The sequence below is a fragment of the Macrotis lagotis genome, chromosome 8 (assembly GCF_037893015.1).
Source record: "Macrotis lagotis isolate mMagLag1 chromosome 8, bilby.v1.9.chrom.fasta, whole genome shotgun sequence".
Lineage (NCBI taxonomy): Eukaryota > Metazoa > Chordata > Mammalia > Peramelemorphia > Peramelidae > Macrotis > Macrotis lagotis.
In genome coordinates this window covers 119532795-119555177 of record NC_133665.1, presented here as the reverse complement: position 1 = coordinate 119555177, position 22383 = coordinate 119532795, and the positions used below count along the sequence as shown (strand labels likewise).

The 22383-nt window shown below is 35.8% G+C and overlaps 1 protein-coding gene across 22 annotated transcripts in view; it reads right to left on the bottom strand.

Annotated features, from left to right (window-relative positions):
• Window positions 1-1532: 1532 nt before the first annotated feature.
• The window catches only part of IKZF1 (IKAROS family zinc finger 1), a 134454-nt gene continuing 113603 nt past the window's right edge, over window positions 1533-22383 (bottom strand). For 6 of the 22 annotated variants that reach the window (XM_074198264.1, XM_074198269.1, XM_074198279.1 and 3 more), the window contains 4 exons: window positions 22198-22365; window positions 16127-16249; window positions 9123-9257; window positions 1533-4961 (listed from right to left, as the gene is read on the bottom strand). In XM_074198264.1, coding sequence (XP_074054365.1) covers window positions 4255-4961; window positions 9123-9257; window positions 16127-16249; window positions 22198-22365 — 1133 coding nt within the window. In that variant the 3' untranslated portion in view covers window positions 1533-4254. The other 16 variants (XM_074198268.1, XM_074198270.1, XM_074198280.1 and 13 more) reach the window with 7 other exon arrangements.

Sequence of the window (22383 nt, the reverse complement as noted above, 5' to 3'; positions counted from 1 at the left end):
TAGAAAAGTACTGAACAAAAACTGTAAACATTATCAGAATAAGCAAGCTGCCTCTCAAGTAAGCTACTTTCATTTGTTTCTCTAAGTCCTAGGATGATTAAAAAAAAATATTTGCCTTGTTACCCTAGAGTTGCACTTTGGATGATGCATCACAAGATGGACCATCCTCACATCACTATTCCATGCTGCTAACTACCTGTGGCAGGAAAGTTCATTGCTGTGAATCAAAATTTGCATCTGATATGGGCAGGAAGAAATTCATTGCATTTATCCGTGATAGATTAGAAGAAGAATTATACCACAGAAGAATACATTATACACCAAAGCAGAATTTCAAACTAGGTACACAATAGTATTCTTCTATTTTTTGGCAGTTATATCTTCCTTTCTTGTATTCACAGTTAAACAGAAAATTATTAACATAATCACTATCAGGAATGGGTTGGAAATACATGCTTTTCTCCCCCCACCCCTTTCCCAACTCTGAACACAGATTTGCCAAAAAGATATTTCAGGACCTGAATGGTCTTAGATTTCACCATTATTGAGGAAGACCTCAAAAACAACCACATAAAACATTATAAAAGCATATATCTGAACCCATACTGTATATTACAGATCTGCTCAGACATTTTCATAGTAACTACTCTTTCTCAAACAGCAAATGCACATTCTTTTATTGATACCTATACATTTTAAATACATCTAATTTTGGCTCATAATGAGTAAAAATTTTTTAAAAAATGAACAAAACATATGAATAAAAGCATCACACTTTACATTAACTAAGAAAATTTAGGATTATTTTGAGCTGTTGACCCTTTTTTATTGCTGAAACTGGTGGATGAAGAACATATAAGCCACTGCACCTCTTTGTCTGTTGAGAAGTCTGTTTCATAACTTACTTTACGTTTTATAGATTGATGGTTGTAGCCCAAAGAAACCAAACCAACTCAAATCAGAAAAGTTACCAAAAATCTCAACCAAAACAATTTCAAATGAAATAGAAGAGTTTCAGATTTTAGTTCGCAATTGTACTACCTTTTAACTGGTATTTAACTGTGCTCTGGATATCAGAAAGAGTCTGGCTGGACAAGAATTCAGTGATAGGAAATAGTAATGAAAGTAACTGATAAAGGGTTGTGTTTCTAATCATCTTTCACCTAAAAGAGTAAGAAAGTTGTACTCTTTTAAATGCTATCATTGCCAATATAAAAAAGAGGAAAATACAGTGTAAGAGACAAAGGGCAAAGTTATGAGAGGGATGGGTATGTGAAATGACAAATTTTGATTTGTGAAAGACAGGTCAACAAGTTATTCTTAATCCTCTTAATGACTATGTGTATTATAAGTGCAATATGAGAGTATATGGAACCTCTCCACTCCCAAATGAGAACATAGCTAGGTATACTTTTCTTGAATGGGTGTACCCCCAACACCACACAGGCATATCATCACACAAAACAAAAGTATAAAACCATGCAAAATTCTACTTTTACCAATGAGAAGAAAACTTCTGATACAGAATATGGGCACATATCAAACATAATTTAATTACACATTGACATTTTATGAAATTCACAATAGTTGAAAGGGGAAGAATGGTGTAACAATATAAAATCACAGGGAAAGAACGAGTAAATATAAGTTTATACTGGCTATAAAAGGCAGGAGGGAAGTAGGATAAGAGTTTCAGAAAAACACTCCTTCAGGAACTGCTATATACAGTGCTGGATAAGTTGTTTGGAATGTCACTGGTTAAAACAAATTGCATAAACCAGACTTCACTCTTTTTATGGGATGAATGAAAAGGGATGGAGAGTATGACAGTATATTGCCCTGATCTTATATTCAATAGGGGACCACTCTGTAGGTATTTTCTTTCAATGAGGTCTATCCTTTGTTTTTTTAAAAATTCTATATAGAATTCTAATGATTTTCTATTTGTCAAATGAATTAAAAAAGGGAAGAATTGGTAAAATAAGAAGATAGGACAGGTTTTTGCCTCTTTTTTTCCCTCTGCTTTAAAGAATCCTCTGTAGTCCATGTCAAATTTCCATTTTATTTATTTCCAAATGTTAAATTTTAATCCATTCCTGGAAAACATGAAAATCAGGGGACCAAAGAAACACCTGTGCCCATACTATTTCAAGAGTATATCAGAAGACAAAACTGCCCATGAATAGTAATAGCTATAGGAATGATAAAGTAATCCCATATTTAATGAAATACTATAAATCCAGCACATCCCAGATCAGACTAATCATACCATAACATGGTCTACTGTTGGCAACTGAAAAAAGCTGATTTTTAAAGCAGAGTGGAGGAATTCAAAACCTTCAAAACTTTTAGGCAAAGGATGGTGATGATCCTTTCTCATCTTCCCTGATGCTTTGAAGATGACCAATAACTCTATTAATGTGAAGCAGAGATGTAAATATTTTAACTTTTTTTGACCTTCTGAGCCTCAGTAGTGGTGAAGAGCTGTTCTTTGTTCCTCCAGATACATACTTGAAAATAATATGTTTTACTGTGATAATGGTACAAATTCACATGGAAATAGGATATATATATATTATATAAATATTTAACATATATATATACATATATATATATATGAATACCTGACTTCTGTAAAGAAAACCTTTTTTGCCTACAAAATAAATATTTCACAAACCATCTCACTATGATTTCTGGGATGTACTCATTAGATTCTAGTAATATTCTGCCATCTTTATTAACAGTTATCTTGTATACCCCTTATGTGATATTAGGAATATGTATTCCCATTTCAGTCATATGACACAGTTAGCATTATTATCTCCTAGTAACTTCTGATATTTGAAATGATGTAAAAGAATAATAAATCACATTTACTCATGGACAAACTTTTAGGATTATATTCCAGTGGAATGGATTTTCCAGTTACAGAATTTAAGAGAACAAAAGAGGGATACTGTGGGAGGGTTCATATGCATGTGTGTTTATTAATGATCTGAATTGGATTTTAAAAGAGATATTTATGGTAGGAGAGGTCAATTAGAGAAGTTTGGCATAAAATTTTGGCCTTACAGAATATAAATATTTAGAGAGGCAGTGTGTTGTAACAGAGAGAGAATGGCCTTGGAAATAGGAAGATATGTTTTTGAGTCTCTTATCTGAAACATACTGTCTGTATAAACCTGAACAAATACTGTAATTTTTCAGTGTCCCAGGTGATTCTTTAAGACTAGTTGTACAGAAAGTGTCCATCTGCAATGGTAAAGGAGAGCTCATGTATCTAAACCAGTAGCTTAAAATGGAACCTCTAGTACTTGTAAATAAATTTCATGTGAATAAATGGGGAAGAATGTCTAAATGTGTCTAAGCACCAGGAATATTTGGTCCCATATGACTGGGATATATTTCAGCAATATCCTTGAAGGTCTTATAGGCATTGTGAAAACGTCCTTGAAATCAATAGACCATATAAAAAAAGATTCCCATAAGTAAACACTTCTTCATTTGTCAGCTTAGGTTTTTCTCCTGGAATTACCTTTTCTAAACAAACTGGATATTTTCCTATGTAGAGAATGATTCCAAATACCATTTTCTTTAAAACACACACCCATTCACACTCATACACAGCAAGAAGGAAACATATCAGTCCTTGGAAACATGAGTTCTAGGATCTCACAATACTTCTAACCTAGACAATTCAAAAAGGGTAACTTGATTCTTTCCTAATCTTTTCAACATCATTTTATTCCTATTTTCTTGAAGATGACCAAATGTCTTCTTGTGTATAAACTACTCATGGAAAGTCAGAGAACCCAGCTGATGTGAGAATCGGAGTCTTAGTTAAACAGCTGCAAGTAGATGTGGGCTCTTTTCTAGCCGTTGGCTTGTTTTTGTATGGGTTCTCTCTGAAATTAGCTTTTGGGGAAAGGGATGCTTATAAGAAGCAAAAGATGAAGGAGGGGAGTCTGATCTAGCAGGCTACAAAGCTTCTAATTACATTAACTAATACTTTTTATACTCTAAAATTCAACTCTGTAACTAACAATAAAAATCTCATTGCTCTCTTAAAAAAAAGAAAAAAATGTGTTGCCATTGTACAGCCATCCAATACATGCTGCAGAAAAGAAGAAAATAGGCATCTGATTCCTTCCCCCCACCCCCGATGCCTTTTTTGTTTTTTTGTGTTCATATGTGTGGATGTTCATGCAACTCTAGGCTTGAGCCCTCAAGGTTACATTAACAGAGAAGGAAATTTTAACTCATGTGGAAACGGTGCTCCCCTCGTGTTATGTGGGAAGAGAATTCATACCTGTCCTGACTGTGATAGCCACACATGTTGCATTCAAAAGGATCACGGAAGCCATGGCAACCCATGTGGATGGTATACATCACATGGTCCAAAAAGAGGACCCTACAGTGTTCACATTTATACACCTTCAATGGCTCCCCATTGTTGCTGATCACTTTGAAAGCGTCTTGGGAATTGTCAGTTGCCGCCCTCAGGACATCATAGGGCCTATGCTCTTCTTTTATGGACAAACCATTTCTGGCATGTTGGTTTATGTGGTTGGTCAGGTAAATGAGGCCACTCCGTTCCTCGTTATTACTCTCTGTGTCTGTGGAGTCTTGGCAACTGTTGCTGGGGGAGGCATCTCTTTCAGAGGAGATGGATTTGGCCTTAGAGAGCAGCAATAGATTTTCCACAGCGCTGTCCTGGGCTGTGTGATTGGGGCGTGGGTGGCCGTCGGCATGAGGCTTGTGGAGCTGGTACATGGAGCTGATGACAGGTACAACCACCTCAGAGCCGGGGGGCGTCTGCACCAGAGGGCGCAGTGACTCAGCCCCTAGATAGCTAATGGCATTGTTGATGGCCTGATCCATGACATGGGTCTGCATCATTTCATTCTCCTTCTCATAATTGGTGCTGGCATCATACGGGAGATCTGACAAGCATTTATCACCTGAAGATGAAAATAGGCAATAGTCAGCTGAGACCTGAATTTCTCAAGCACTTATTAATTTCTTATTGAGAACCAAGATTAGTCAATTAACAAATATTTATCATTACATGTTAGGCACATGATCATGTGATATAATCAATCTTAATAATTTAATTAAACAATCATTAATTAATGATTACTGGAAACAATTTTGGGAAAATAATGAAAAAAAGCCAGGCATACTAAACAAATTATTTTAAATTTAGCATCATAAAAATATAATCACAGGAGATAATATATGTAAAGCTTTTTGTAAACTTTAAAATGCTATAAAATTTTAGCTTCATGTAATGGATAGCCAGATCCAAAGCCAGGAAGACTTAGGTTCAAGTCCTGCCTCTGATACATACTGACTGTGCAACCCTGGACAGTGCTGTAGGTGATTCTCAACAAGTCTTCTCAATTACACCAAAGAAATCACAGGCCTAGTTCCTATTCATCATAATCATCACTATATTTTGTTTATCTATTAAAGGGATTAACTGAGGATTTATTCTATCAGTTGAGGATACTATATTGAATTTCAATGATAACTGTTTTTCCACAGTTTTGGACAAAGAATATATCCCCGATGCTCTCCTGGCAAAATGAACAAGTTTTGCTTTTAAAATGTTAATATAACGTTTGACATGCTGTGATAGTGTGCGAATGACCTTGGAAATGAAGAACACCATTTGTGGTTATGACACTGACTTACTGAATGGTTGAGTACAACCTGTCTACTATGTTTGTCTTAGTTTCTTCATCCTAACAGAGGAATGACACTGACTCACTTCAGAGTATTGTGTCATAGTTTAACTCATGAATGATAGTCAAGAGGTTTAAAGACAATTACTATAATAATTATATCAAGGACAGTGGTTTTTAATTAGAATTGCCCTTTTCTTCTGTCTAAATCCTTTCTCCCTCCCACCTTTTAATCAATTAGATTTCTAATTTCAGAGAGACAATGACAATAGTAAAAGTCCTCTATTAATTGCCTACCATTTATAAGGTGTTCTCCTAGACAACACGATACAGTGGAAAGGGCACTAGATTTTGAAGCCAGAACCTGAGTTCAAATCAAGTCTCTGCTACTTACTAACCTATATGACCTTGGGAAAGCCATATTACTTCTCTTGACTTCAATTTTCCCTGGAGAGTGGAGAGTTAGGTTCTGAAGCCATGCCAAGTCCTAAATTTATGATCCTAAGAGCTACAGGTATTGGAAATAAATATGGAAAAACTCTACAGTTCCTTACCCTAAGGAACTTCTAGACTGAAAAGGGAGGCATAATATGAAGAAAATTAAGAATGATGCAAGGTTGTTTCCTTGAAGTAAAATTAGTACTACAAGTGTGATATAAACTTCTTGAGGACAAGGACTGTCTTGTTTTTGTCTGTGTATCTACAAAACCTAGCACAGAGTCAGATATACAGCAGATGCCTAATAAATGTTTGTTGAATGATATGGGAATAGTGTAGGAAAAACAGATGTGTGTGTGTGTGTGTGTGTGTGTGTGTGTGTGTGTGTGTGTGTATTGTGTGTGTATGTATGTGAGAGAGAGAGAGAGAGAGAGAGAGAGAGAGAGAGAGAGAGAGAGAGAGAGAGAAATGAGAAATATGGGGCTTTTTCCAGGCATAAGGGATCTGGGAAAGCAAAGCCCAAGAGTTAAGTAATGAAAGAGAAATATGACTACCTATGACAACATTATATCCCCAGTTACTAAATGAGGTAACATATAGAAGGCGCTTTAACAAATGTTTCTTGAATTGAATTATAATGGAGAAAAGAGGGCCATTTAATAAGTATGAAGTTGAAGGCAGAACAAAACCAGGGGAGGGAGAAAGCAAGTTTGGAAGAATAAGAAGATAATTGATACTAATTTTGTTTTCATAAGCTAGTTTTCCAATTCTTCAAATGAGATATTTCACAAGGAAAGAAACAAAATCAATTTCCTTTTTTTATATATTATTATCATATATGTCATAGGAATAGCATGGCTTAAGACCAAAAGTTAGCTTGCGACAGGGAAGTGACAGTCATTAATTAGCACTCTGTTTTACTTCAGTTCAAAAAACTAATTATTTATTTGTTTTAAGTGAGGTGTTTTATCATCAATAAAGTCATTAGTTTTCACTAATAAAGTGTTTGAATTTCTATAGATATGACTTCATGTTGCTTCTCTTATATTTCAAAAGGACCTCAATGCTTTCCTGCAAGATAATGATATCTAACATCATTGTATTAATTTTCTGAGTAAGAATATATATTTTTATATATGTATATTAACAAATATACACACAGACATATGTATATATAATGCAAGTATATAAAGATATGCAGATATATATATATATTATAATTACATATATAAATATAAAAACAGAACCATGCTTCATGAATTTGCTAATTGAACTTCTCTGTTGTGGTCATTAGCCATTGGTAGCATGTATACTCTCTCTCAAACTATAATGTCCCATAAAGACTGCCATATTCCATCCTTCTTTCTTATCTGTAATTGCATATTCAGCCTTGAGTTTGCATTCATTTTAATCCAATTGTAGTCATTAACGTGGGATAATGGGGTTCATTTAGCAGTTACTTGCTTTATGATTATGCACCCTTATCTGCTTTAGAATCTAACTGGGAGAAAAGTTTCAATAAGTCATCATTCTAATGGATAAAGTTAATCAAGTCTAAAGACTTCTATAAATTCTCTGATAGATATCCATCTTACAAACAGAGAAAATGGGTGGTGCTTCTGTTCACATAAGATTAAAGTAAACACTGAATAGTATTTCTGAATCTATAAAGAGAGTAGTCACTGCTCTCTAATCAGGTTTTTGAAATGATAATGAACATATTGTAAGGTTCCAAGATTTTACCAGTCCTTACAGCAACTTTTAGTGCATTTTAACTCAGAACCAGGAACTCAGAATTCAGGTTTCTTTTTTTTCTTTTCTTTTTTTACAAGGCAATGGGGTTAAGTGGCTTGCCCAAGGCCACACAGCTAGGTCATTATTAAGTGTCTGCTTGATTTGAACTCAGGTGCTCCTGACTCCAGGGCCGGTGCTCTATCCACTTGAGCCACCTAGCCACCCCAAGAATTCAGGATTCTTAATGAATAAAAGTTACTGAGGACAATTTTGGCATATGGAAAGAAAAATTTTCTAAGTAATGATGCAAAAGTCAGACATGGGAAAAAGTGGTATTGTTTTCATTGAAAGAGAATGAATGCTTACTCTTTTGCTTCTTTTCCTTATTTATTCTCATGGATCATTGATCTTTTGGGAATTTTTGCAAATTTCCTGAATGTATTTTTTTTACACTTATGAGTTTAAACCTAAAGGCAATATTTTAGCCATTAACCTTATCAGAGAAGGTTGTAAAGGAGTTCTATGGCATGACACCTTTAAGTGTGAAGATCTAAAAAACAATGAACATTCCTGCTACCATGCTACATAGCAAAATCACAGCATTCACATTATTGAAATAGAGGATGGTTTTAATTTACTAAAAGCACTTGGCTTTCAGTTTCAGAGGCAGAAATTGAAGAAGTAAAAAACATCTCTTTTCAACTGGATTTCTGAATTCTATTTAGAGAGCACTGGACTCAGAGCCAGAGGTTGAGTCCCAGGTTCATTTATTTGTTAACTTTGCTAACACTGGGCACAATCCTGAACACTCTAAACCTCATTTTCTTCATCTGTGAAGTAGCATGAGATCACTATTTCAAAGGGTGAGAATCAAATAAATGATAAAAGTATGGTGTAACTATAAAGTTCTGTATAAATGTGGATTGTGATTATTACTGATTTCATTTACAAAGAGCAGCATTAGTCATTTAGACAATCCTTTGAACTAGCAGGTTGCTCAAAATGCCATCTATAAATGGCCCATAGATAAAGCTGAGACAAAATAGATGTTGGTTTTTTTTTAATTGTCCATCTATCAGTAAACATTTATTAAATACCAACTAATGTCTACAAATGACCCTTCTAAAAAGGGGGGAGAAACATTCAGCTTACCTTTTTTTTTTTAAAGTTTCCTCCTTCCTTAACCCCCTATCATAAAGCAAGTTTGAAAGCACCCATTAAACATGTTTGGTTCTTAAGAGACATCAAACGTTGAACTCTTACCCACAAATTTCTGAGGCATAGAGCTCTTACGTTTGGCGACGTTACTTGCTATTCTATCCAGCACGAGGGATCTCTCAGATCCGATCTTGCACAAATCTTCGGCGATTTCACTATGGTTGGTTTCTTCTTTAATGACTAAAGCCAAGGGAAATCAGAATGGTCAGCAACACAGATCGCAATAAGTTTAAGGGCCCGTTCTGCTAAGACAATTCAGTAAAATTGGAATAACTCAATAGAAGCCCCTAGCTGACTTTCAGTGTTCATAATGGTAGTGGTCAATATTTAAAACTCTATTAAATTTTTAAATTGGCAAAGTCCACTTCACTTTTCACGGGGTTTTTATATTAGCTCCTTCCAATAATCCTGTAATTTGGATAGGGCAGGGATTATAATTTATATGGAACATATGGAGATAACGCACCCAATATTATCCATAGAAGGAACTCAGGTCTCCTGAATCCTAGATCCATGTTACCATACCTCACTGTCTCCCATGTGCTAATTACATATTCTAATGTTAATGATAGGGATCCAAGTACAAAGAAACATACGGTTTCTTTGCAAATGAAGCATCAAATGTTCCTATGTGTTTCAACTGCAAAAGAGTCAGGGTAATGCCCCTTGGACCTTCTATTGAGTCTTGATAGTATGATTCAGAGGAACTCCACAATCATCAGGAAATCTCAATAATGAGTACAGTGGGTTAGTAATGGTCTTTTAGTCAATGAGAGGGCATACAGAGATGATATTCAGAATACTGTCATGAAAATTAAATTCAATTTTAATTAGTCCAATGGGCTTTTATTTACTTAAGTATTGACCTCCTCCTGTTTATAGGAATCTATGATTTTCCTCCAGTCTAGAAAAGAGGTGGTTGATCAATTGTGAATATTAAGAGAAAGGATTTAAAAGCAATGTTTCTTAACATGGGGATCTCACAAATGTGCATGGATAGATTTCAGAGGGATCTGCAAATTTGACTAGGAAAAAGAACGTTTTTGGTTCAATGAAATTGGTTTCCTTTGTAATTCTATGTATCATTTTATATATTTAATAATGATATATATATATATATAATATTTACATAGTGTAAAGTGTTTTACAAATATTATCTCATTTTATTCTCACAACTACCATGTGAAATAAAGGGCTATTATTATCATCCTCATTTTATAGATGATGAAATTAAGGCAGATGGAGTTTATATGACTTGTCCAGGGTCACAAAGTTAGTAGGTGTCTAAGGTTGGGTTTAAACTCAGGTTTTCCTGACTGTAGGCACAGTGCTCTATCTCACTTTAAAAAAAATATTCAAGATAAGAGAAGAAATTCATAAGTTTCACCAGACTGTCAAAGCAGTCTGTAACATAAAAAAAGAAAATGAACCTCTAACTTAAAGTATCAAAGAGTAGCCCCAATGAAAACTGCAATCTCATAAACTAACTAACTTAAGGACTTTAGCCAACACTAAAGAAAATGATACGATCTAGCTATCATTATTTGCTCTCCACTAGGGACATATATTCTAAAAACTACTACTTCTCTTTCATAAAATTTCAAGTACTAAGTGATGCAATTAAATACATTATTAAAATATATAAGAATATAAAATGTAAAATTATATTATATAATCATAGCGTGATAAAAGATTTTGGAGATGTTAAAGTACATTTCAAAAGTGGGGAAAACAGACTCAGTATAGTTTAGGGAAAGAAACCCTTAGATGTGGATTTCAAAGGATTCAAATTCTAGCTCTCCTGCTTTTGCTAGTAATAATATGATTATGCCATGAGACAATTCCTGGATAGTGCAATTCCCCCCCCCCCCCCAAATTACCTTATATTAATTTTGTACATAGTCTGTATATAATTACATTGAGCATATTTCCTCCCTCATTAGAATGGAAGCCCCCTGGAGAAACGGTCTTTCACTTTGGTCTTTGTATCCCCAGAATTTAGTATTAGTGTCTGGCAAAAAAAGCACTGGATTGACTTAATTCTGGTTAAGAAGACTGACTTGGATGATCCTGAAAGGTCTTTCAAACTCTAGATCCTATAATCAAATCATCAAATAACATTTCATCTATTTTGATAGAGCTCCTAGACTAGCAGATCAGGGGAATGTTAACAAAGCATTTGACAATGTCTTGTGATTTCCTTGTGGACAAGTTGGACCAGATATAGGGGTGATAACAGAATTATGTAGATTTGGAGAGGATGCTCATGGGGACTTGAATTTGTACTGGTTAACTTTTTTTTTAATCAATAACTGGCACGTAGGGATAAGCAACCTGCTTATCAAGTTTATAGATAACACAAAGTTCGGAGGGAGCCAAAAGATTCTGATAGGCTAGAATTATGGGTAATGTAAGAAGCTGGAATTTAATGGGGATAGCTCAAAAAAAAATCAAAACCAACTGCACAAGCAAATATTGAAGGATGAGTGCCTAGAGCAGTGGTTCTTAATAATTTTTTTATCAGGTATCAGAATTCATTCCTTTTTTGTTTGTTTTTGTTTTTTTGAGGTAATGTAGTTAAATGTCTTGCCCAAGGTCACACAGATAGTTTGAGGTTGCATTTGAACTCAGGTCTTCCAGACTCCACAACCAGTTCTATATCCATTGTGCCAACTAGCTGCCCTCTTCGCTTGTTTTTTATTTTTTGGTAAGGTAATGGTGTTAAGTGACTTGCCCAAGATCACACAGCTAGGTAATTATTTCATGTCTGAGGTCACATTTGAACTCAGATCCTCCTGACTCCAGGGCTGGTGCTCTATACATTGTGCCACCTAGCTGTCTTGCCCCCCTTCATTCTTAAAAATTACTGAGGATCCTTCCCAAGAATTTTGCTTTATATGGATTATATCTATAAAAGTTACCGTATTAAAAATGAAAACATCTTATTATCATTATAAAATAGATTTAACCTCATGGACCCCTAAAAGAGGTCCCTAGATCCTAGAACTGTTGGTCTGGATCAGGAGTGGGGAAACTTTTGGCCATTTGGATATTTATAGCATCATTTGCAGGTTATATTTGATCCAAAAATTCATTTAATTCACTCATAAAAAGCTCCTAGAATTACTGAATTTTGAGTCCTGTCTATGGTTGCCTTGTCAACCCCAGATCAATATGACCACAGGGGTTCCTGCCCCAGCCTAGATGATAGTTTGTGTATAAGAGATCTGTGGTTTTTAGAGTATCCACAAACTCAATATTAGTTGAATGTGATGTGGTGATTAAAAAAAATGAATACCACCTTAAGTTGCATTGCAGCATCATATACAGAAGAGGTTATTTTTAAGGTATTTTTGCAAATTTAATATTAGTTGGGTGTGAAGTGGTAATTAAAAAAATAGTAAATGTCACCTTAGATTATACTGCAGTATTGTATATATATATATGTATTTATACATATATATGTATGTATATATATATATATACAAAGACAAACTGAAGTCATTAAGACAGAAGGAAAATTGGAAACCATGCTTTCAAAGGATCAATTGAAGTAATGGAGGAAGTTTACACAGAAGATAAGACTTAACACGGATATGATAACTTTTTTTCAAGTTTTTGAAAGTAATAGAAGAGAAATTATTATTTGTTTTGACTTGTCCCCAAAGAACAGAATTAAGATCAATGAGTGAAAGAGGTCTTAATAAGTAAAACTAGCCCAAAGTAGAAGAGGTTGCCTGGCTTAAGAGGTAATAAGTTCTTCAATGGAAGTCGAAGTCAAGGCAGAATGTTGGTGGGAGCATCACAGAGGGCATTTCCACACAGGAATAGATTGGTTTGGAAGGGCTCTGATGTTCTTTCAACTCTGTGGTCCTTTTTTTTTTTTTGCAAGGCAATGGGATTAAGTGACTTGCCCAAGGTCATATAGCTAATAAGTATCAAGTATCTGGATTTTAACTCAAGTTCTACTGGCTCCAGGGCCAATACTCTTTCCACCTAGCTGCCCCCTACTCTGATTCTTTAAGTGATTCCTCAAGATCACATAGCTACTCAGAAGGCTGAGCTACTTTTGACATCATTATGCCATTGATTGGCACAGTTTACAGTTCATATCAAATAATCACTTTTGCCCAATATCAGGGAGCTAAACTTTCTTGGTGGTCATGAATGAATCCTGTACCATATCTCCTATTATACTTTAATTTATAGTGCTTTAAGGTTGCAAAGCATGCTTTAAAAAGTCTTTCCCTCCTCATCCTCCTTGATTCTCCCAACAACCCTGGGAAGTAGATACTTCTATTATCCCAATTTTACAAGTGAGGAAACAGAGATTAAGCAATTTGCCCAAAGTCACATAGATAATGGGTGTCTGAGGCTGAATTTGAACTCAGATACTTCAGAGGCAAATGTTGTATCCAATGTGTTGGTAGCTGTCTTTGATTTTCCACTAAATCAAGAACTATGAAGAACAAGAATCAAATGAGAAAGTTAATCTGTCCAAGTTGGGTGATTTGGGTCAGAGGTGATTTGTGAGTAAAATATTAGAGTAAATGACTTAACATTCCAAGTGAATTTAGTAATAATAAAATTAATAACAAAAATTAATAATAATAATAGTGATGATAGTGATATTAAGCAACTAACATGTATATAGCACTTTCTATGTGCTAAGCACTCTACTAAGTGCTTTTACAACTGTTATCTCACTGGTCCTCACAACAATGCTCAGAAGTAGGTTCTATTTTTTTTATCACCATTTATATAGAGAGAAACTGAGGTTAAGGGACTTGCCCAGGGTCACACAGTCAAATCTGAGCTCAATTACTGAGGCTCTTCTACACATCTAGCCCTGGAGTTGGTATTATAAAGGATATCAGAGTGATCTATGAGAAGGTCTCTGTCCTCAAAATTTTTACAGTGTCTCTGAGGAATCAGTAGAACATCAAGTGTATGTATTTCAGGACTAAACTGAATATAGCCAAGAATAAGAATATATGTACTGAAAGTAAGCTCCATTTACTTTGAGGTTGGAAACATGGTCATAATGTTGTTGGATTTTTTTTGCAAGGCAATTGGGGTAAAGTGACTTGCCCATCTACTATCAAGTGTCTGAGTCTGGATTTGAACTTAGATCCTACTGACTCTAGGGCTGGTGCCCTATCCACTTTGCCACCTAACTGCTACAGTTGTAACATTTTATAGGAAATCATTCCTTAGGAAATAATGCCATTTTCCAGAACACAAAAATCATCACTTCGGGGACCTCTAAATATCCTAAATATATTGTAATAACATCCTTTAGTCTTGGTATCCGAAGGTCAGGAAGAATATGGATTTGAATTTATGCTCCAATGCTTACTGGCTTTTTGACTTTAGGCAAGTCATTTACCTTGTCTGAGCTTCAACTTTCTCTTATGTCAAATGAGAGTAATCAAACTGTTTACTTCACAGTGTTGTAGAGCATAAAACACTACTTAAATACTGATTACTGCAACTCTATACTAATGTCCTTTATTATTAGCTAATGAGTTGACTAATGCATTTGGTTGTATAGAGATCACTGTTATAATTAAATTTAACCAATTCTCTCTAACAAGCCAAATACATTGGTTCCCTTTTCTACTTTTTAAATCTTTAATCCTGCAACAAAATTAGAAGGGGGTGTTGTACTAATCCAGCTTCTTTCCATGTAACTATAATGTTTATCTAGGTGTGAGACATATTCATGAACTATTCCAGAGCTGCATTAGGAAAAGGAAATGTCATTGTTCAGAGGCCAAATGCAACCGTTGCATTTCATCATTTTCCAGGGGCAGAAAGAATAAAGCATGTAGCTTATCACACATGTAAGACAAGCTTACATGTAATTCCCTCCCACATCCCACTGCCTGCTTTGAAGATGCAGTATTCTCTTCCTGAACTGATGCAGAGAAGCCTTTCTTATAAGCTCTGTAAACTTTTGAAAGAATAATAACTCATAATCAAATCTAACATTTATATAGTGCTTACTATGTGCTAATTATTATCTTTTTTGATCCTCATAACAACCTTGAGAGGTAGGTTCTATTAACTAACCCCACTTTACAGATGAAGAAACTGAGGTAGACAGAGGTTAACTGACCTGCCCAAGGTCACACAGCTACTAAGTGACTGAGGCCAGATTTTAACTCGCGTCTGGTTCTAGGACTGGAACTTTGTCTGTATTGTCATAATCTCTTCTGGTCTTAGGAGTCAAGAAGGAATATGGATCTGAATCCACAACTCCAATGCTTACTGGCCATATGGCTTTGAGCAGGTCATTTTGCCTTGTCTGAGGTAAATCAGACTCCAGGTCTGGCACTCTTGTCTACTGCCCTATTGTGCCTATTTTAATGTATGGACTTTCAGTTAGGACTCGTGTGTTCTGTTTCCCAAGAATATAATCATATTATATAGTTATTAAAAGACTGGAGGACTTCTGAAATGTTTTGTTTGATGAGATTTTATAGCCCTAATAATTGCTAAGCATATGAGATCTACAGGGCTCAACATTACAAAAAAAAAAAAAAAAGCAAAAGAACAAAAAAATAAGACAAATGCCCAAAGTAGGTTCTTCTATGCATCACAGTGTTTCTACATAATAGGAGCTGGCTCTGACCATTTCTTTAGCCTGGTGTTTTCCAGCTCCATGGAGTGAAGTCATAATGATAATGATGGCCTGTGGCTTTACATGTAGTATCTCCTTTCCATTTCACCTGAGAGGAACATATTATCACCCCTATTTTTCATATGAGGTTCAGAGAGGTTAAATGACTTGCCCAGGGTCATTCAGGTTGGCAGTGTCTTTGGCAGGATTCAAAACTTAGGTTTTCCTGACTCTAAGCCCAACATACTAGCTGGTTAACATGCTTCTTTTCATAACATCAACAAGATAATGCCCTAACTTAGATGTTGCCTGGGGAATGGGAATGGAGTATGTGACTTACTTCCATGGGGATATTCTTGCACTGGCTCCATTAGACAGGGAGAGAGCCACTTGTGGGGTCGGTCTCGGTTCCTGGAGCTCTTACCTGGGTACATTTCTGTGAGGCTCATGCTTTGTAAGTAGTTGTGGCAACGCTCTTTATGCTCCTCTAAAGAGCTTCGCTGTTTATAGCTTCGGCCACAATATCCACATTTGTGAGGTTTACCAACTGCAGAAAACACAATTGAGTTCGAGACCCCAATTAAATGTCTGCCTTGAGTGTAATGGAAATGCACACAATATAGTTATTAGGAAAAAGAAAAAAAAAAGAAAAAAAAGCAGAATTTGACTCAGAGCTTTAAAAGGCACTATCGATTTGGCCAAAATGCTCCTATTAAACAGGTTTAATACTTGAGTAGTTCCTACATTGTGGCTAAGAACTTCAGCTCCTAATCTAACTTTATCTATATTTGTATAGTACACTAATTGTAAAATTAACTTTCTCTCTAAAAAGCAGCTTAATGGACCATGTAACTTTTTAAGATGAAACATATCATTTGTTTAGGAATTTGGAAGATGGGGAGTGGGGGGGCAGGCAGGAGAGGTTTCAAAGATGTAACAATCATAGGTCTATTAAATAAGATTCAAAACTGATTTTACATTCTGGACAAGACCTATTCCAGTGTCACGGATCTACTGAAAATAAGGAGAAGAGATAAATAAGACAATTGTCCATGAGACAAAGAATCGGTAACCTGCCACCTCCAGATGACCTCAAAGAATAAGTATTTTATTTTCCCCCCAAAAAGTACTTTTCTACTCTAATATACCATAGACTTAACTGAAATCTGAAGAATTTGTGACTTTTTAAACACTGAGATTCTAAAAAACTAGCTGTTCCTAAATTCTGAACAGCAAAAAGCATGACCAAGTCTCAAGGCTCAAGGAAATTGAATTTTTTTTTTACTTTAGTGCAATTCTGGGGTTTTCTCCATAATTTTCAAACTCTGATAAAGAGCACATGGATAGTTATTGAAAATATTAGAATCTGGGATAGCTAGGTGGCACAGTGAATATAGCATCAGCCCTGGAGTCAGAAGGACCTGAGTTCAAATCCAACCTCAGACAGTTGATACTTACTAACTGTGTGATCTTGGGCAAGTCACTTAACCTCATTACCTCACAAAAAACCCACAAAAAGGAAAATATTGGAATTCTCCGTTTTGGCCTCCTCATAATACTTAATTGAACACATTTTAAAGTATTATCATTTGATTACTATAAAAATATGAATATTTGGTGATACAACTTAAGATAATGCCAAAGATAAGGGCTGGGTATCATAGCTTACTCCTTGGGTTAAAAAAAAATATCTTCACTCTAATATTGCCTATGCAGTAGAGGCCAAAATCTGACAGTATAAACATTTAAGTATGGAAGAACTTTGGAAGTTGGTATCAGATGATCATAGATCCTAAAAAGCTAAAAGGAAACTTTAAACTCATCTAATCCAGCTCCTTCATTTAATCTGAGGTCCAGAGAGTTTGAGTGACTCGTTCCATGTTACACAGAAGTAAATGGCAAAGCCAGGATTTAAACTTGGGTACCATGACTCCAAAGTTCAATTTCTTTCCAATAAATTCTGAGATTACAAACTCCTTGAAGACAGGTATTTGGTTTTTTTTTTTTTTAATATGAAGCCTGATCAAAGGGTCTCATACATGGTGGCAGCTCAATAAATGCTTACTGAATTGAATCTGGAAAAATTAACATCTAGCAACCTATTTAATAATACCCATTGTCAAAATGTAAGACCAAACTTCAGATCTCCCTGCATGCTACGTTCATAGTTTAAAAGGTGTGAACAGCAAAGGCTATTTACTTGCCCTTGATAACACTTTGTCTTCTGGCATGTCACTCCAAAAGATAAGCTGTTTATGAATAGTGTTCTTCCCTGCTCTTCTCCCTGAAATATACCCTATATTACAATTCCTATGCAAAAAATTCAGTTTAGCTCAGACATAATTCAAGAGACTGAAGGCAAGGAACAAACTCATGGACAGAAAAGGAACCTTGGCCTCAGTAATTTGAATGGGTATCCTCAGCTTCTGGGGAACAGAAGAAGGATAAATGGAGTGCTTTTGCCTTATGGTCTTGTATAACTCCTTACTGAATATGATTAAATTCTTTAGGGATATTCCATAAATAAATGGTATACAGGGGATCTGCTGAAAACAAGGATGGAATACAAAGAATTCCTGGTCTTTGGTTAACCAGGATCCTTAAACCAAGCCATCAATTAATTGATATCTATTAAATAGAATTAAAGATCTGGAAGGGTTCTGAGAGGTCATTTTGTCCTAGCTCTCATTTTATAGATGAGGAAACTTGAGACCTTAGGAGGTGAGAAAATTTGCCCAAGGTCCAATAGGGAGTAAGGAAAGAGCCAGAATTCAAACTTGGGTTCTCTGACTCCAAGTAGTGTTACACTACTTCAATACTTAAATACATAGAAGGTACCTAATAAATGCATATTGACTGCCTTCTCATTCATCAACTAGTTAAACTATTTTTTACAAAATAAAGTACTTCTATGTGAACATGGAACCTGGGGACAGGAGAGAATTTATTCACTGTGAAAACCAACAGCCTATTGTTAAGTTCATGTTTAGAAAAGCCATGAGAATTACACATTAAGGGATGCTGTGTTAATAATAAATCCTATCCAAGTGGCATTTTAAGGTTTCAGAAATGTTCAAAATAGCAGTGGTTCTAAGGCATTATTACCTCCATTTTATAGATGGAAAAAATTGAGTATGAAAGAGGTTGCATGGCTTATTCAGTATCAATGTGGTCTTCAAACCTGGCTCCAGATCCAGTGCTCTTTCCCCTATGGTGTTTCACTGCAGTCATCGTAAGCTTACGTAGAGACCAGAAAAGGTGTTCTCTACTTACACTACTGCTGTTTTTATTGAGTGAAGAATAAAGACCTAAGGATTTACCTGAGTTTTAATTAAACCTCAACATAGAAATCTGGAAGGCAGTAGAACTCTTTATATCCCTAGGAGTCAGGTACCATTAATATTTTAGGACATTAGATTAGTTGTCAGAGCTAGATGCATTTTGGTGTTCTCACTCAGCTGTTTTCCCTGGCTTGGAGTCTTCATACTATACAAACGAAGGTGGGCCACAGTAGCACACAAATGCATTACCTGCCATGTCTGATTACTTAAGTAATTAGTCATGATTGGGGCAAGATACGGTTGTGTTTCAAGTAAAATTAGCAGGCATGAGGCTGGAATAATATTTGTGGCAGTTCCACACCAATTGTCCTCAGATTCTATGTTATAACTACAGATAGAAGAAATCTACATCGCTTTAAATGGGAATGGAAGAGTTCCCAACCCCAGATCTTTCTTATAGTTGGAAGCAAACATCTCTAGTTGAACCAGTGGCAAGAGATTCCTACTAATGTCCTGTCCTGTTCATAAATATGGCTAAACCCTCAATATAAGCATTGGTATTTTCTGTTAGAATGGAAAGTTATTCTTTCACCAATCTGGGTACTGTCATGCAAATGAATGATGATCCTAGAGCTAACTGTCCTCTATGTATACCTTGACTGATAAATGAGAGATGTGGTCTACCACTTTTCTCATCTGTAAAACAAAGAGGTTAAGCTAATAATAACTCAAATTCCTCTATTGTTTCAAGGCTTACAAAGTGCTTTCTTCACAATCCTATGAGTTAGGCAACACAAGCCTTTCTTACCCTTATTTTCAAATGACTTATAGTTAGTAACTGTTTTTCCACATTGATTTGCATCATACGTGTTTATTGAATTGAGCATCCAGATCTTCTGATCACAAGTAAGGTATTCTTTTCACTGTAGACTCTCAGGAGACTGGATAATCTTTTTTTGTGTGTCTATTTTATTCTACTAGCCACATCTAGAATTCATCACCATATTTTGGAGGTCTGGGCAGGCCCACACATCCTATTTTTAACACTCATTCAACTCATAACCATCCTTGGTTACTCTTTCAAATACTCAAAAGTCCTTATTGTCAAATTGTAGACATGACTTCTGAGAGTCAGTACTACACTGCTCCCCAGCTTATGGACAAGAGGTAGATGAATAAAAGGAAGCTAATTCACTGACTGTAACTATTTAATTTCCTTAAAGTCTATTCTAATAGGTACAGACAACATGGTCTCTCAGATTCAATAGCACATTACTCAGTTTTCTAAACTATCTAAAAAATGTATGAAACATGTAATTGTTTTCTCTCTCTTCCTCTCATCACTGATGTTCATTTACAATTTCATTTCGTTATCCTGAGATGCTTAGAAAAGGGAAAGTCTTAAACCTGGTTTCTAAGGAAAGTTAATATTCCACTTCCATTCAGTTATTGGTTTACCTACTTAATATTCAATATACTAATAGCACTACAATGGATTTAGCAATCTTAAAGCTTTCACTTAGATATTCTATTTAAGGAGATTTTCCATAGGCATCAGACAATAAACAGTTTCACAACACTCTTGTTCAGAATGTGGATGACTGGAAGGGTTATGGCTCCTTAAGAGAACCAGTTATGGATATTAAATGCCTTGCTCCTAGCGTGTGACATGGCACTGCTGAATGGAGACAGAACTCTCTCATTCATGGTATTACAATCCTGCTTCTCTTCCCCCCCCCCCCCTTTCCTTTTAATGCAAGCCTATGGCTGCATCTTCTACTCCCTCACAGGAAAACCCCTATCATAATCATCGCCTAAAACTCAAAATCTTTGAGAGATTTATTTGAATAGTGGCTATAACAACTTCTCAATTTGTCGTCCAATAAAGGAAACTTTAAGAGCTCATGAAGTAGTTCACCGGTGGCCCCAAGCTATCGACACTCTCTTATGTCACCCATTACATTAGTTTCATATTTGCTCATCACTACTAGGAAAAACAGAAGTGATTCCACTCATCTCTTGGACAAAAAAAAGCTGACTATTATTATTATTCATTCTTTTAGATTCTAACACCTTGAGGACAGGGCATGTCTTATTCCTCTTTGTGGACATTAGGGTTGTTGGTTCACTATCTTGCATATTTGAGGTATTAGATAAAGATTTATGGAATGAATGGATAAAGTGAATCACCTAATGCATCTATGAGTTCCTTTTTTTTTCCTATTTCTTTGTTTCTCTCCCTTACCCCATTAGCCTCCAAGGCACTTAGAATAAGAGGATTGTGGATGCCCAATGAATGGTACTGACTGGATGGGATTAAAAAAAATAATATCAAATGAAAGTTGGAGGTTTCAATGAAATACTTTACCCTCTATTTAACTGCAGGAAAATGTGAGTTATTGGTGGCTTTTTTTTTGGGAAACAGAAGACCTGCTGTAGTTTCTATACAGTAGGGGAAAAAAAGGCAGGATTTGTCTAGAATTCTAGAAAAAATTATCAAGGGAATGGGTAAGAAACTGCAGCCTCTGGAATCTATTATAGTCTTTCATGGGAGGAAAAAGGTGGGGGGGGTCTCTTCTCACTTATCTGATCTGAAAAGAATTAATTGGTTTCAATTAACTGTTATTCAATTATTAGAATCAATAAGACCACAGTCTAAAAGAGTCTGTCTATGGTAGAATCTTAATTGACTTGGTCAACCTGCTTTGGAAAGCAAAATATCTCACTGATGACAAAGGAAAATACAACTCTGATAAATACAGTCGTAGGCCAACCATTAAAAAAAAACTGGAAAAGTTATCTAAAATAACTATTTGATCCTACTGGTATCAGGCAAAAATCAAATCAAAATGCTACTTGGTATTGAACTCTTTGATCAAACTGACTGGGGAAAAGAGGGATGGGGCTACTTTGGAAATGTGATACCCAAAGCTGGGCTCTCAATAAACCTGTCCCTTCTCTATCTTTCACCATATATCAGTGAAGGAGGTAATAATGTTGAAGTGGAGAAAGTTTGCAACTCTTCTGACAAAAGAACTTGGATGGACTTGGAAGCTTTGGACTGAAGACTGAATTAAGGTAAGGACTCCCTTCCTTCCTGCTGAATAGATCCGACATACATGGCAGCAGCAAAGATGCCCACAGCCATCTCAGAAACAAGAGGGGGAGGCTGAGCTTCTTGGGGCCCATGGGTACGGCTTCATGAGGGACCTACCAGAATGAGTCCTCAGGTGACCCGTGAGGGCATCCCTCCTGCGGCAAGCGTAGTTACAGAGATGACACTTGAAGGGCTTCTCCCCAGAATGCAACTTGATATGACGGAGGAGGTTGCCTTTCTGAGTAAAAGAAGCACCACATTGATTGCACTGGAAAGGGCGTTCTCCTGCAAGAGGGAGAGGAA